Below are 16,022 nucleotides of genomic sequence, written 5' to 3'. Positions count from 1 at the left end.
CAGTACCTACAGATTGTAGGGCACATTCGAACAAATGATGACTGTCGTCTGGGCTCCGAGGTCATTCTCGAGTAATTCCAGCGACTGGCAAATAAGGTTGACAAGACTAGCCTTGCGCATGGAGTTTCAACAAAGCTCGCAATTTGCAGCATTGTCCCCTGAACTGAGTGTGATGCTTTGGTTCTAAGTCAAAAAGGAAGGACTGAACCACAAACCTTGAAAGTTCTGTGACAGGCTAGACTGTGACTTCCTGAACTTGCGCCATACGGTTGAGAACTGTAGGGACTCCCTAAATGGATCCGGTGTGCACTACACATCAGAAGCTGCTACTCAGGTAGCTGAAAGTGTGTGGGGTGCACACACACAAGGTTTTTTTAGATTAAGTGACTATCCATTCAATCCAGATAACGATCAAAATAATAGTCTCCACAGGTCGAGTATTAAAATCCTAATGGTAAACTGGCAAAGTATTCACAACAAAGTGTCAGATGCCCATAGAAAGCAGTAAATCTCACATAATACTTGATACAGAAAGCTGGTTAAAAACCTGAAATTATAGCAGTGAGATTTTTGGGGAAAATTTAAGTGCACATGGAAAGGATAGGCAAATGGGAAATGGAGATGGCATATTTGTCACACCAGCCTAGAAACTCAAATCCATCGAGGTAGAGACTGAACCTGCATGTGAGATTGATTGAGCAAGGCCCATAGGGGTATGTATAAAAGGGTAATTGGATCCTTCTATCACCCACCAGGCGCAGCTCCTGATGTAACCGAAAATTTAGAGAAAACCTCAGTTCACTTGTACTTAAGTTCCCAGTCATACTGAAATCATTGGTGGATACTTTGATCATCTAACAATTAATTGGGAAAATTGCACTTTTGTTGGCAGCGAGAGTGATAAAACATCCTGTGAAACTTGAAAAATTGCCTCCTATAAAAACTACTGGAACAAATAGTTACGAACCCCACTCATGATGGAAATATACTGAATCTAATGGCAACAAATACAACTGACCTCTTTGAGGATGTCCACATCAAAACTGGTAACAGTGACTATAACGCAGTTGTGGCAACAATGATCACCAAAGTACAAAGGACAACTAAAACAAGCACAAAGATATACATGTTCAGTAAACTAGATAAAAAGTCAGTTGTGTCATGTCTCAATGAGGAACTTGAAACTTTCAACACAGGGCAGGAGCATGTAGAGGAACTCAGGCTCCAGTTAAAAAAAAAAAAAAAAAATAGTTGACCATGCACTGGATAGATATATACCGAACAGTTCATAATGGGAGGGAACCTCCATAGTCTACAGTCACTGTAAAGAAATTTCTAAAGAAACAGACATTAAACCAAAGCGTAGGGCAACATATAGAGAGATACTGAATGAAACGTGGTTGGTTGTCAAGAGAACAATGTGTGAAGCCTTCAATAACAACCACAGCAGAATATTGTCAAGTGATCTTTCACAGAACCTAAAGAAATTCTGGTCATATGTAAGTGGCGCCAAACTTAGTGTCCAGTCCCTAGTGGATGAGACAGGAAATGAAATTGAGGGTGGCAAAGCAAAAGCTGAAATGCTTGACTCCATTTTCAAATCTTCCTTTATGAAGGAAAATCTAGGAGAGTTGCCCCAGTTTAATCCTTGCACCACTAAAAAGATGAATGAAATAAGTATTAGTGCCAGTGGTGTTGAGAAACAGCAAAATCATTAAAATTTAACAAAGCTCCAGGGCCCAATGGAATCCCTGTCTGAGTCTATACTGAATTTGAGGCTGAGTTAGACCGCCTTCCAACTATAATCTGTTATAAATCCCTCTTGCAAAAAGACACAGGTCACACCAGTGTACAAGAAGGGTTGTATAAATGATCCACAGAACTACCGTCCAGTATCCTTGACACGGATTTGTTGTGGAATATTAGAATGTATTCTGAGTTCAAACATAATGAGGTATCTTGAACAGAATGACCTCCTCAATACCCACCAGCAAGGATTTCGAAAATATCAATCATGTGAAACCCAACTCGCATTTTTCTCACATGAAAGCTTCGGATCAAAGCAATCAGGTAGCTGCTCTATTTCTTGGTTTCCGAAAAGCACCTGACATCATATGGGGTATCAACTGAAATATGTGATTGGATTGAGGCCTTTTTGGTAGGGAGGATGCAACATGTTATCTCGGATGAAGAGTCATCCTCAGATATAGAAGTAACTTCGAGTGTGCCCCAGGGAAATGTACTGAGACCCTTGTTGCTCATGTTGAATATTACCGACTTTGCAGACGATATTAACAGTAACATCAAGCTTTTTGCAGATAATGCAGTTATCTATATTGAAGTTCTATCTGAAAGGAGTTCCCAAGATATTCAGTCAGATTTTGATAAGATTTCAAAGTGGTGTATCGACTGGAAACTTGCTTTAAATTTTCAGGAATGTAAAATTTTGCCATTCACAAAGCAAAAAATGTAGTATCCAATGACTATAATATCAACGAGTCACTGTTGGAATCAGCCAACTCATACAAATACCTGCGTGTAACCTTTTTGTAGGGATATCAAATGGAATGTTCATGGTTTATTGGTAGAATACTGGGAAAATGCAATCATTCTACAAAGGAGATTGCTGACAAATCATACGTGATACCAGTTCTAGAATATTGCTCAACAGTTTGGGACCCATTCCTGATAGGATTAACAGTGTATATGGAATGTATACAGAGAACGGCAGCACAAATGGTAACAGATGTGTTAAATTCTTGCGAAAATGTCAGAGCGATGCTAATGGAACTGACTGCAATACTCTTGAAGATAGACATTAACAATCCCAAGAAAGTCTATTAACAAAGATCCAAGAACCAGCTTTAAATGGTGACTCTAGGAATATACTGCAACCCTCTACATATTGCTCATATAGGGATCGTGAAGATAAGATTAGAATAATTACTGCTTGCACAGACACATTCAAACAATCATTCTTCTCGTGCTCCATATGTGAATGGAATGGTAAGAAGCCCTAATAACTGGTACAATGGCACGTACCCTCTGCCATGCACCTCATGGTGGCTTGGAGAGTGTAGATGTCAATTTAGATGTAGATACTGTGGCATTCTTTTTTTATATTTACTTAAAAATACGCTAACTGACTAAAGCATTACAGTGCCTAATTTGGCTATGAAACTGTTAACATCAATACAACTATATCCATATGAATATAATAGAAAGAAACATTCCACATGAGAAAAATATATTAAAAACAGAGAAAAATATATTAAAAAACAAAGATGCCTTAGCTTACCAAACGAGAAAGTGCTGGTAGATAGACACAATAAAAAACACACACACAACTTTCAAGCTTTCACAACCCAAGGTTGCTTCATCAGGAAAGAGGGAAGGAGAGGGAAAGACGAAAGGATGTGTGTTTTAAGGGAGAGGGTAAGGAGCCATTCCAATCCTGGGAGCTTACCTTAAGGGGAAAAAAGGACAGGTATACACTCGCTCGCATGCGCGCGTGCGCGCGCCCACACACACACACACACACACACACACACACACACACACACACGTCCATCTGCACATATACAGACACAGGCAGACATGTGTAAAGGCAAAGAGGTTTGCTTATCAAGTAACTGTCTCCATGTTTAAGGTGGGTATTCAGATAAAAAATGAATAGACACAGCCTTTTAAAATCAATGATGTCTTGTACAACACAAAAATGTATTCAAACAAGAGATTTTACATTGCTTTCGTCAGAATAAAATGAAAAAGTGTGTGTGTGTGTGTGTGTGTGTGTGTGTGTGTGTGTGTGTGTGTGTGTGTGTGTGTGTGCGCGCGCGAGCGCGTCATCCACATAAAATGGGCAAGTGTGTGCCGAAAAGACAATCAAACTGTTACTAACCGTATGCTGTTTGAGGCAGCATCAACTTCATCCTCTGCTGCTGTTAGTTCCCTTTTCACTTCCTCAACACGAGCACGCAGTCTCTTTACTTCTGCCTCGTATTGTTCTGCCCGTCTTGCTGCATGTGCAAGTTCTGTTGACTTTTCTTGAAATACCTTTTTTAGCTTTGAGTGTGCCTGTTTCAGTTCAGTCAGCTCCTAGAAAAAGGAAAAAACATATTGTTCACCTTATACATATCTTATAGAATCAATAAAACTGTGAAGGTAACTAGTAAATAGATTATGTATAGTCTTTCTCTGGTGAAGTGATAAGAAGGAAGGAGGAAAATAGGAAACTGTAAAAGATTATCATCAGCGTGTGCTGCAACCACTGATATCATTTTACACAGTCCTCATGGACAGATTTTAGTATCAATGGGATAAACAAACTGAACTCTGAAGTACAGCCTTTTTTCTTTTTTTTATTTATCTTCATTCTTTGGTGATACAACATGTGATAACCAAATTCTTGGTTGTTGTGTGTAATAATTCAACTGTGGACTTTACAGTTATTGGATTCAGAATTGTTTGAACAGCCAGCATATTCTGCGAGGTATTTCTCTTACTCTCTCCACCTGTTACTATTTTTTGTGGTTTATTTTAAAATAAAAACAAATCTTTCATCTTCCTTCACTGAAGCTGACTGAAAATGAACTGTAATCAAATGTCGCATGCCATTTAGGCTATAAAATTCTTTTAGACTTTAGTGTGAATTGTGTTTCAATAGAAAGCAATATTTAGGAGAGTCGTTCTATGCTTAATATTTTCTGCAATTCAAATAACTTGGATTAAGAACTTATTTATGACGTCTCCATTATGTATGAAAATCATAGATTTACATCAACACTTACAATTCCCATAGCGGTCCAGCATAACCAACATGAAGTCTTTCCCATGGTTGTCACTGCTTTCAGCAAAACATGAAAATGCCATGGTGAACTTAATTCAATAGTTTATACTGTGAAACCATTTGCTGAATATTTTTGTCTATTTTTGGCTGTCCACAATATTATATGTCCATTTGCTTCATTTAATCTATTCCTAAATTGCAACTATGCTGTATATTCAAAATATTATTTCTGTGCATTCTTAGTATAAACGCTTTCACGAAATGTCAGTCACAATAACAAATCATGAATGGTAGTGACTGCAGCTTATTGTAAAAACTTCCTGATTTCTGGTAAATCATTTAAAATTGACCTCACCCAACGCCAGCTTCAATAAATCCATCCTTAGTCATGGCTCGATGAATTTTATTGAAGCCAACAGGAAACGATATGAACATTTCACTTATTTCTTTTTTCCATCTTTGTGGAAACATGATTCCTCAGGCTTGTACATTTAGCTATGGGTCAGCATGAGTGAAGTCTGTGGTGCTCAATACATGAACAGGCTTCTGGCCTGACTGCAGGTACTCTGCAACCTTTTTTTTTTTTTTTTTTTCACTGTGGCATGAGGAGGGTAATGATTGTGAGCCATTTATCCTGGCTGTCTTTCACCCACACCCTCCCCTCTTCCCCTAGGAAAGACCACCACAAACACTAAATGTGATAGCAGGTCGAGTGAACCTGGAGCTATCCTAGAGGAAATGGGACAAGGAAAATTCCTTGGTCCTGTCCAAGATTGCGCACAAGATCTCCAGGGCTGGAGTCTAGTGCTCCACCACTAGACCACCATGGCACTATGGGTCAGTAAAAATATTATAATTGTAACACCAAAAAAATTATTGCCCATGTATGTAGGTCCTACACTGTCTTGCCTAGAACCTGCTCTCACTCATTAGTGGAGTGTGAGCTATTATACCGACATCTGATTGATTAAAACTTTGAGATGGACAAGTATTTAAGCACAGAATCTTACCTTTCATGGACAATGTTCTTACCAACTGAGCTACTCAGACGTAACTCACAGCTTTTAGCTCCTAGTAAACATCTCTTACTTTCCAGACTCCACAGTATTTCTACTATGTACCTTGTTGGACTATTACCCTATGAAAAGAACATGGCAGAGAAATGGCTCAGCTACAGTATAATGATGTTTCTAGAATGACTCTTTCAGTTCTACAGTGACATCTGACATGTGCACTATAATGAAACATTTGGATAAGTTAAAACTGCTTGAAATTGAGTGGGACTTGATCCTGAAAACTCATCTTTTGCATCTAATGCTCATACTAATTGATTATCCATGAGCGCCTCAGAACCTAACTCACATTTTCGGACTGTCAATAACCATCTTCAATATTCCAAGCTCATCAGAAACTCTTCTGCATTCCCTGAAAGACTGATACTCATGGAGGAAAGAATAAGGTGGAGAAATCTTTTACCCATACCCTATGGCAAGGCTGAGAGAATAAAAAATATGGTGGAGAAATGTCTTCCCCATATGCTAAGGCAGGGCTGGGAAAATGTGAAAATTTAAGCACTACCAAATGGTCGCAGTGCTTGCCAGCAGCTGCACCCCCCTACCTCCCATCCCAATAGCAGTGCATTCCCCCTCCATCTCCCTAAGCATTCTAACACTGCTTTTTCCCAAATGACTTGTACACACCAGTGAGGCCTGCTGACTTCGTGTGTTCGAACTTTCTATTTTCAGTGCTCATTTGTAGTAACAAGACAACTATTGAGAAGAAAATGTCTGAGAAACAGATAAGGCACACAAAATGAAAATCAATCTAAGGAATTCTTACACCTCAACCCACATTACAAAGAAACCTACTCTCAAAAAAGTGGCATTTGGTGTTTGTTTTGTGATACAAAAATACAAACAATAAACAAGAGTAATGTACTACAATATTTCCAGCTGTTTCATCGGTTTCAATACTTTACAAAGGAAAGCTAAATTTCTTGAGAAGACAACACAGAGAGAAAGAAGGTGGTAGTATTCATGTAGCTAGATATTATTAACATTACTGATTACACACATATAGTACTGATAGTGCCTTCAACAAGCACATCCGGCATGCCTCTCATAGCTACGAAGGGACAGCACATTTAAATATCCCACCAGCACACTGTTGAGTGAGCTCACTCTTCCACTGCTCTCTATCATCAAGTGACACACACACAAACACACACACACACACACACACACACACACATTCCGGTAGATGCTCAACTGATGTGACCCCACTGCCTGTACCTCTGATTCGCCAGCATGTCTTTTTTAACAGCTGAACTCAGACCTTCACCCCAGACTCAGTGACTCTACAGAATTATCAACTTCAGTGCAGAGGACTACAGTGAAGAAACTACATAGACTAGCATGACACTATTAAGCGTTATTAGTTACCAGTGACTTACCTGACCGCATCAACATTCAAGACTATTCGTTTCTATCAAGAGCTTCACTCTAATTTTATATGACTCATCACCACAAAGGATCCTACAGCATTTCAAGTTATCTATGTCTCAATTATTAAATCAACATATTGTAAATATATTTATAAATGTGTTACCTTTTTGCAAAAGTCTGACTGTCTTATTTGGCCACCTTGACTATCAACACTTCACTTCATTACATGGTTTTGTCTCCAAATTTACCTCCTCCTCCTACTTAAACGAAGAAAATCATACAATGCATAATGGTGTTGCAACAAAACAGAGTTATCACATAACTGTCGAAACAGTCTTCCTACAGAACAAGCAGTATTCTGTTTCACCAACCAAGTTCTGGAAGCCATGAACAAAAAAATGTCTCCAGTAAGTATTTTTTCTGGCCTCTCAAAAAAAAAAAAACCTTTGATTGTGTAAACCATCTAATCCTTTTGAAAAAGACAGAATATTATGGTTTGGATGGTACCATTGGTTCGTGGCTCCAATCATACCTAAAGGACCGAAAGTAGACTGTAATGCTGAATGGCTCATCCAGAGAACCTGCCTCATCTGAGTGGGGCTCAAGTGGTGTGCCATAAGGCTCTGTATTGGGTCCACTACTATTTCTCATCTTTGTTAATTATCTCCTACTTTTATCTGATACAAACAGTAAATTTACTTTTTTTGCAAATGATACTACAATTCTAATTGACTATTTTACAGACAACAATCTTGAACAATTACAAATAAAGCTTTCAATGATATTGTAAACTGGTTTTCTTCAAATGGTATCTCACTCAATACAGATAAAACCCTTTATATGAGATTCCATTCTCCACAAAGAAATCTGGAAGAAATTAACATAAGTACAGAGATCAAGAAACACAAAAAGCTGAAGTTACAAAATTCCTGGGTGCTTATATAGACAGCAAATGTAACTGGTAAGCACACTTTCTTCATCTTTATAAAACACTTAGCTCAGCATATTTTGCACTACGGGTTACTGCTTCAGTGGCTGAAGAAGGCACCATCAAGGCTTTGTACTTCAGATATTTTCATTCATTAATGCCATATGCCATTATATTCTGAGGGAACCAACCTCCCACAAAGAAAATTTCCACTGGAAAAAAAAAATAGAAAAATGAATGGTGTCCATCAAAGGCACTCTTGAAGGTCCTTGTTTTGAAAGATGGGCATCCTTACCTCCTCCTCACAATCTTTTCCTTGTAGACCTTTGTCTGTAAAAATCCTTCTATCTACAAAGATAACAGCCAATTACCTGACTACAACACAAGAACCAATAACAGTCTGCACACTGAACCGAAAAGCCTCACTATGGTTCAAAACGGGGCTTGTTACTCCAGCATTAAGCTGTTTAATGCTCTCCCACCACACATCAAATGCCTTCACAAAAGATTGCCAGCATTCAAACAAACTCTCAAGGAGTACTTGATAGAGAAATCTTTTTATACAGTTGATGAATATGTGAAAGAAAAAGTATATAATCGCTATATTTGTAAGTGTTATAAACTTAGTGTAATTAATTTTATTTTGAATATAATAGAGGGAAACATTCCACATGGGTAAGATATATCTAAAAACAAAGATGATGTGACTTACCCAACGAAAGCGCTGGCAGGTCGATAGACACACAAACAAACACAAACACACACACAAAATTCAAACTTTCGCAACCAACGGTTGCTTCATCAGGAAAGAGGGAAGGAGAGGGAAAGACGAAAGGATGTGGGTTTTAAAGGAGAGGGTAAGGAGTCATTCCAATCCCGGGAGCAGAAAGACTTACCTTAGGGGAAAAAAAGGACAGGTATACACTCGCACACACAAAATATCCATCCGCAATGTCTGCTTGTGTCTGTGTATGTGTGGATGGAAATGTGTGTGTGTGCGAGTGTATACCTGTTATATTTGAACTATGTAGAATCTGACACTTTCCATATCCTTGTGATTCACTCACTACCAGGATCTATGGAACATGAAGTGAAATAAAATAAATAAAAACAGCGTAGGCCCCTAAGTGACTGAGAATTTTTGAAATAACGAAATTTTTCTTTTTAAAATTCAGGCTTGATCAAACCAGGGGCTGAAGGCTTATGGATCCAGGAAAGCCTCATCCAAGTGACCCATGAAAAGGTTGGCACAGGAAGGAGCCATCCTAGTTCCTGCGGTTGTACCCCTCATCTGTTTGAATGTCTGCTCCTCAAACGTGAAGTTGATTAAGGTGAGCAAGAAGAATATCATAGGTTTCGAATCAGATGGGCATTGACTGTGAAAATGTTCAGACCCAGACAGACCATGTATGTGAGGGATGTTGGTATAGAGGGAGGTGGCACCAATGGCGACAAGCAAGGTGTGTGTTGGGAGTGGGACATTCATGGATTTCAGATGATCTAGGAAATGGTTGGTATGTTTAATATAGGAGGGAAGTCTTTGTACTATGGGTTGCAGGTGTTGATCTCATCCTCACTGAAGGCCAGCTGCACACTTCTGTTCATGTCAAACCAACGAACAAACAACAGTACTTACATTTTGACAATTGCCATTCTTTCCATGTCGAATGTTCCCTCCCATACAGCCTTGGCATTCGAGGCGAACTTACTTGTTCAGCTGCAGGCTCTTTACAGCAATACACCACCACTCTCACTTCAGCCTTCACTGGACATAATTATCCGAACAGCCTAGTTCACAAGCAGATTTCCCAGGCCATCAAATCCAATCCTCATACTGCTGATCCCTTCAAAAAACAACTTCAGAGCACGTCACTTGTCACCCAGTATAATCCTGGTCTTGAATGTATTAATCAGCTACCTTAATAAAGCCGTGACTTCCTAAAATTATGCCCTGAAATGAGAACAACTGTGTCTGAGATTTTGCCCACCATACCTAGAATAGCTTCCAATCCCTGCAATATCCTTGTGAGACCCTATGCTCCTTCTGCACCCATCTCACTACCCTATGGCTCTTACCCCTGTGACTGCCCCCACTGCAAGACTTGCCCTATGCACCCTCTTACCACCACCTATTCCAACTCTGTTACTGGCAAAACATATACTATCAAAGCGAGAGCCACATGTGAGATGACACATCATACCAGCTGTTATGTAAACACTGTTCAGCCTTCTACATCAGCATGACTAAGAACCAGTTATAAGTCAGGATTAATGTGCGTTAATGGGCGTAGCGAGTACAAAGGCAATGTCCTGTTGCAGAGCATGCTATGCAACATGGCAGTCATGACCTCAGTGCCTGTTTCACCACACATGCCATTTGGATTCTTCCCCAGACACCCATTTTCCAGAACTCCACAGGTGGAAACTGAAACTAAAACATGTCTTTGGTTCTCTCCACCCATCCAGCCTTAATTTATGTTAATTCCTTCCATCTCAACATTTCTTCACAGTACCTGCTCCTTTCTTCACTCATTTTCTGACCTGCCTATTATTTGCCGTCCCCCATCCACATCTGTTACAGGCAATGCACTTAGCTTTTCACTCTTATTAACTCATGCTCGATGTTTTAGTAGCAATCTCTATCTTGCATATTACCCTGTCTTCCACCTTTAAGCTCTGGAGTTTCAAATCTCCTCTGGTTCAATCCCCAAAAATCAGTCTTTTCTTCTCATCCCATCTGGTAAGTCCCCCCCACCCCCCTGACCCGGGGTTCTGGGTGACTTTCCTGAACTGCACTAATTTCCCTAAACATCTCCAATCCTTTTCCTTCACCCCTCTTCCTTCCTCTTCATCCCTTCTGCCAGAAAGAGCTGCTGGCTCCGAAAGCATGTAAAAGTTAAAACCTTTTGTGCATCTGTTTCCACACCACCACTTGGTGTGTAGATCTTTTTTATCTATCCATTTACATTATACTGTCAATAATTGATTATTTTTGTTACAATTATGTAAACAGGATTTTGCATAAAAGTAATGGTTCTGATTAAGTCTGGGCAAAGAAACTGAGCAATCTGACCAAGAAAGTTTTGCATCACTTGTATATCTATGAACTGGTGTGGGGCAGCAGTTTTCAAGGGAAGAAGAGAATGAAAGAATAAGCCTTATGAAACTAAATTAAATAACTTTACTTTGAAATAAAAGCAAAACAATAACTGCCACAAGAAAGTCTTTTTCAAAATTCACATTTTTGAAATTATTATGTAACTCCACCCCACAGATTGTGACTTGCTTGTATCCCCTTTTGCACAATGTCCAGAAGGGTGTCAAGATGTTGCTGCTGAAGTCTGTCCCACTACTCACTTCCAGTGTAAAAGGGTATCCTCAATTGCAACAAGTGACGTGTGACATACATACATTTTACTGGCCCACAACGTGACTAACCTACGTTCTCCTCAACGCTTCAGAATGTGTGTCTGAATCATGCATTGGTACCTGGTAGCCTCCCTATGCTTCTTCGGATGATCATTGTGTGTCCAACAAATCTTACACTTCTCAGTGAAGAGAACCATACACTACTGATCTGAGTTTTATTCCAGGTGTTCTTTTTCCCACCTTCTTTGCAGACTCCATTGCTGGAAGGGCTGTATTACTGTTATTAACATTAACATATGCCTAGGGGCCAAACTGATTGTGTGGACACAGTTGTATACTGTCTAGATCAGCAAACCCACCCAGTTGTACCAAAAATGCAAGTACACATTTCAGTTGCATTGTCCTCATGGAACATTCAAGCGACAATATGTAGGTGTCATTTATCTGTTGGTGGTGTTCACTGCAGGTGACCATTAAAAGGCAGACCTAAAATTTTTGTGGTTTTACAATAGCAATAGTATCATTGTAGAGTATACACACTGAGTGGCAACTTCCCATGCTGACAATACTTCTTACCACAAAATTACAATGCAAGCCTGGTCCAAACTTGAAATGACTCTTTGCGGTGTGGTGACAGACTGAAGAGTGTAAATAAGTGACACTGGCCCATTCACAATTCAAGCATAGCACATACTACTGAACTACACTAAGAAAGCAGAATTACTTTTACCTCCATTACACAGGTGGCTGTATGCCACAAACCCTGTGGTTAAAAGAGTAATGAGAGACAGGTCTGATCGAAAAAAATTAGTCACGAGGTTGGTGCAAAAGTGTTTTCCATAGATTACGTGAAAAGCAAAAACTATGACATGTGAAATGTGAATTAATATTTGCAATATTCCACTATTTTCAATATTGTCCTCACATCTGCGAGTCCGCCTCCAAAGCTGAGCAGTCAGCATGCCTGACTCCCGTGTGGAGGATCCAGGTTCAATTCCTCAGTTGGAGGGCTGATACGGGGTGTCATCAGCCTCATGAGGTCAACAGAGGAGATATTCGACTGATCAGTAGTGGTTCCAAAGTCAAGAAACCCAACAACAGTAAGCTGACCAAATATCCCTACATATGCATCCAATAATGCCAATGCAAGAGGATCACAAGAGTGGTCGGTTGGGTCCGAGTGGCCCGTCTGGGGCCACAACGCAGAACTGTACCTTATCTTACCTTAGTTCAGTGAACTCATTTACTGTTTGTGCCTGATTTTTATTTTAGACTCTGATATGGGGGGGGGGGGGGCAGTTTGAGTTCAGAAAACACATGCACAAACAAACATTTATTTTACACAATACAAAGTATGTATAAAAATACTCAAATGTGTTTTGTTGATTCTTAGAGAGATCACAATCTGAGACTTCATCACTTCAATATAAAGAAAAAGTTAGATTACCTTAACTCTGTCAGCAAGATCTTCGCGCAGCTCTGTTTCCACAGCTGATGATGAAGGCAAAGGCAAACGGCCTGCTGCAACATTGCGCTGCATACGTTCAAGTCGCTCATTTGCGTCACGAAGTTCAGCTCGTAGCTTTTTGTTCTCTCTCTCCAAGGCAAGTTTCTCAGTCTCCAGGCTTTCACTTCTTCTCCATTCAGCAGAATTTTCTGCCTGCATGCGTTCAAGCTGCAGAAAAGAAGTTTATTTTTCTTTAAGGTAATAATCCCAGTGCAAATGACATTCCACTACAGTTATATTAGTTAATCATTTGAGAAAAGCACTATGGTAAACCATTCATAAAAGGGAAAGAAACTGTAATCATCACACTTTTCAAATGGGGGATAGTGGGGGGTAATGAAAATATCACGTTGCTTTGATTCTTTTACAAAATAGTACGTGAAATCAAAATGTGTCCACAATGTGGATCCAAATATTTCTCACCTCAATGAATTATTGAATTGAGTGTAAAACATAACCTGTGGCAGGAGAAAAAGATATATCTAAACTCAAACAATCTAATGATATAGATTTTTAAACTCCATTATGAGAAACATCTGTATAACACAAGTTTCAGTAAAAGTCTAAGATCCAATTTTCTTGTTACTTTCTATCAAAACTACATACACAGATGCTCCTGGAAACATCAATTATCGGAAGTGGAGGTACAAATTTATTATAAAAAATACTTACTAAGTAAGCACATTTCCTTATGTTTTCAGCAGTCTTCATGAGGACCATTACTAATGAGTGAAGCTCCTGCGAAGAGCCTCAAGAGCTTGTATGTTACATAGCAGTGACTGTAAAATATTCTGGATGTCCAGCTTGGTTAGGACATTCATCTATTTCAGTGTGTGTACACATCTATTTGCAAATAAAAGCCACTTTTTCCACTACAGGCACAACGAGGTGCCTACCAGTCCTAAGCACCTTCTTACACCAATACTACTACACAAGAAATCAGTCGTTTCACTAAACACAAGAATAATGTTTAAGCTAACGAATCTGTACAAACACCTACAATGTTTCACAACTGTAAGTACAAGATCTTGACTGAGTGCCATACTTGCCAGTCGCCAATACCGAGCCTCCCGAGCAAGTTCTGCAGTTAAGACCATGCTCTCGAAAATTGCTAGTTTTTTATTTAATAAGTAACATGTTGTTTCATCATGATCAGTTTACAGTGTTTTCACAAATAAACACTTCATAATGACATCCACAGACGTGTTTCAAGTAACACAGCTACCCCTATTGTCACTTAGAATTACAGGGTGTAGAACTACACTTTCCAGAGAATTCGATGGAGCTGCTATAGCTTCTGCAAGGGAAACCAAACACACGAGCTTCATGGCTAAAAAGGCAGAGTAAATCCTATGTGACAACTCAATAAGAGAACTCAAGGAGGGATTGCCTTAAGCACTGCAAATATCAGATGAAAAAGCAGGCCAGTCGTACTGTATGTTTCTTATACGATCTTCTACAAACTCACTAGCTAGACTGAGACACTTCAGGAAGCTTAATAAAGTGGGGGGATCTACCAACTACGACTTTAACTTGGTTTTTCTGCTTATAGTGATCGGTCATCTGAACCATTTTGGCTATTTGTGCACACTCCCTGGCCCAATCTAAACCTCCATATGTCACTGTCCATTTCCTCATATGGTAGTCTTAGACATGTCTCGCTTTAAGCTAGCAACATTGCTTTATTCCCACTCATATGTTAGTATCATAATCAGAGATGGTGTGCACAAAGATAAAAATGGTCTTGACTCCTTGTGATGGTGTCATTCACCATTTGTAGGAATGAAATACTGTTGTGAGCTTGAAAGGAGACATACATGGGACTAAGATATAAAGAAGCATGCAGTGACATATGATGGTTTGGATCTGGCCAGGGAGCATGCATGGACAGCCAGAAGAGTTCAGGTGGGCACTTCCAGTAAGTGGGAAATTTGGGTTTGAGCCCTGGTCCAGCATAAATTTTCATATATCACAATTGTGTAATATAGCTATGTCCACAGTAGCTGATACCATGAAGTTTGCATTTAGTGAATAATTTGGACTAATATTTCACACAGCTGCTGATGGTCAAATCATATATAAGTATTATATTAAAATTAAACAAATGCGGCATTTTTCCGCTACGAAGAAGATGTATCATATTAAGAGTGGACCACAAAACTGTAATCTCAGTCATATTTCAGAAACAGTTTATGTGAAAAACCAACAAAATCAGCACCCCAGGAACTTCTTGCATCGGCATGAAACTTCGATAGCACCTGCAGCAGAATGATTTTGTGCTTCAAAGACACCAGATAATCTCCTCCTGGCAAAAATACCAGCATTGTGAACACTAGGCCTGAGATGAAACTAAGAAATTAAAGATGTGTGTCATTATGAAAGATCAAACACTAATATAGTAGAAGCCCAAAATACCGCAGACCGAAATACCATGGATTTGGATATAAAATGGTATAAAGTTTGTCTCCCAAAATAAAATGTCATTTCTGAATTATTTTTGCACTCTCAGCATATTTTATAAACTTGAAAAAATGTTATTATGGTCTGCAAGTAGCCTTTTTGCAGTATAGTTTACTGTTGCAACCTTAAACTCAATCTTTGCTTTGTCTTACTAACAAATTAGGGTTGTTGCTAGACAGAAGCTTTTGATACACCCCTCACTATTGATGCAGTCAACGAAGTGCACCAGTGCTTGGCAATAATCGAAATGAGCGTTCCCATGTTGACCATAAATTATTTATTCATCGTCCAGATTTCTGCCTGCTTGTTATGATGGCACAGAAATGGAAAGCATATTTTGTGAGTTTTACATTAAAAATTATTGACTGTGTGAAGAATGGTGAAACTAAAGCGCATATATCATGCGACTGTGGTGTACTGGAAGGGACAATCACAAGTTTCGTACAACTGAAAGTGATGCTGGTATGTCCAGCTCATCCACCTGCTGATGCATATCAATCAGGAGACGGAAAAATAAAAACTTTG

The 16,022-nt window shown here is 39.3% G+C and overlaps 1 protein-coding gene across 4 annotated transcripts in view; it reads right to left on the bottom strand.

Annotated features, from left to right (window-relative positions):
• Positions 1–16,022, bottom strand: part of LOC126266772 (coiled-coil domain-containing protein 102A-like) — a 94,133-nt gene that overhangs the window by 37,791 nt on the left and 40,320 nt on the right. For all 4 annotated transcript variants that reach the window (XR_007548918.1, XR_007548919.1, XM_049971304.1 and 1 more), the window contains 2 exons: positions 12,978–13,205; positions 3,902–4,098 (listed from right to left, as the gene is read on the bottom strand). Coding sequence is in view for 2 of the 4 variants with exons in the window: in XM_049971304.1 (XP_049827261.1) it covers positions 3,902–4,098; positions 12,978–13,205 (425 nt within the window). In the remaining 2 variants the exon portion in view is untranslated. The remainder of the gene's footprint in view (positions 1–3,901; positions 4,099–12,977; positions 13,206–16,022) is intronic.

The sequence above is a fragment of the Schistocerca gregaria genome, chromosome 4 (assembly GCF_023897955.1).
Source record: "Schistocerca gregaria isolate iqSchGreg1 chromosome 4, iqSchGreg1.2, whole genome shotgun sequence".
Taxonomy (NCBI): domain Eukaryota; kingdom Metazoa; phylum Arthropoda; class Insecta; order Orthoptera; family Acrididae; genus Schistocerca; species Schistocerca gregaria.
This window is presented reverse-complemented; position numbering and strand designations above follow the sequence as displayed.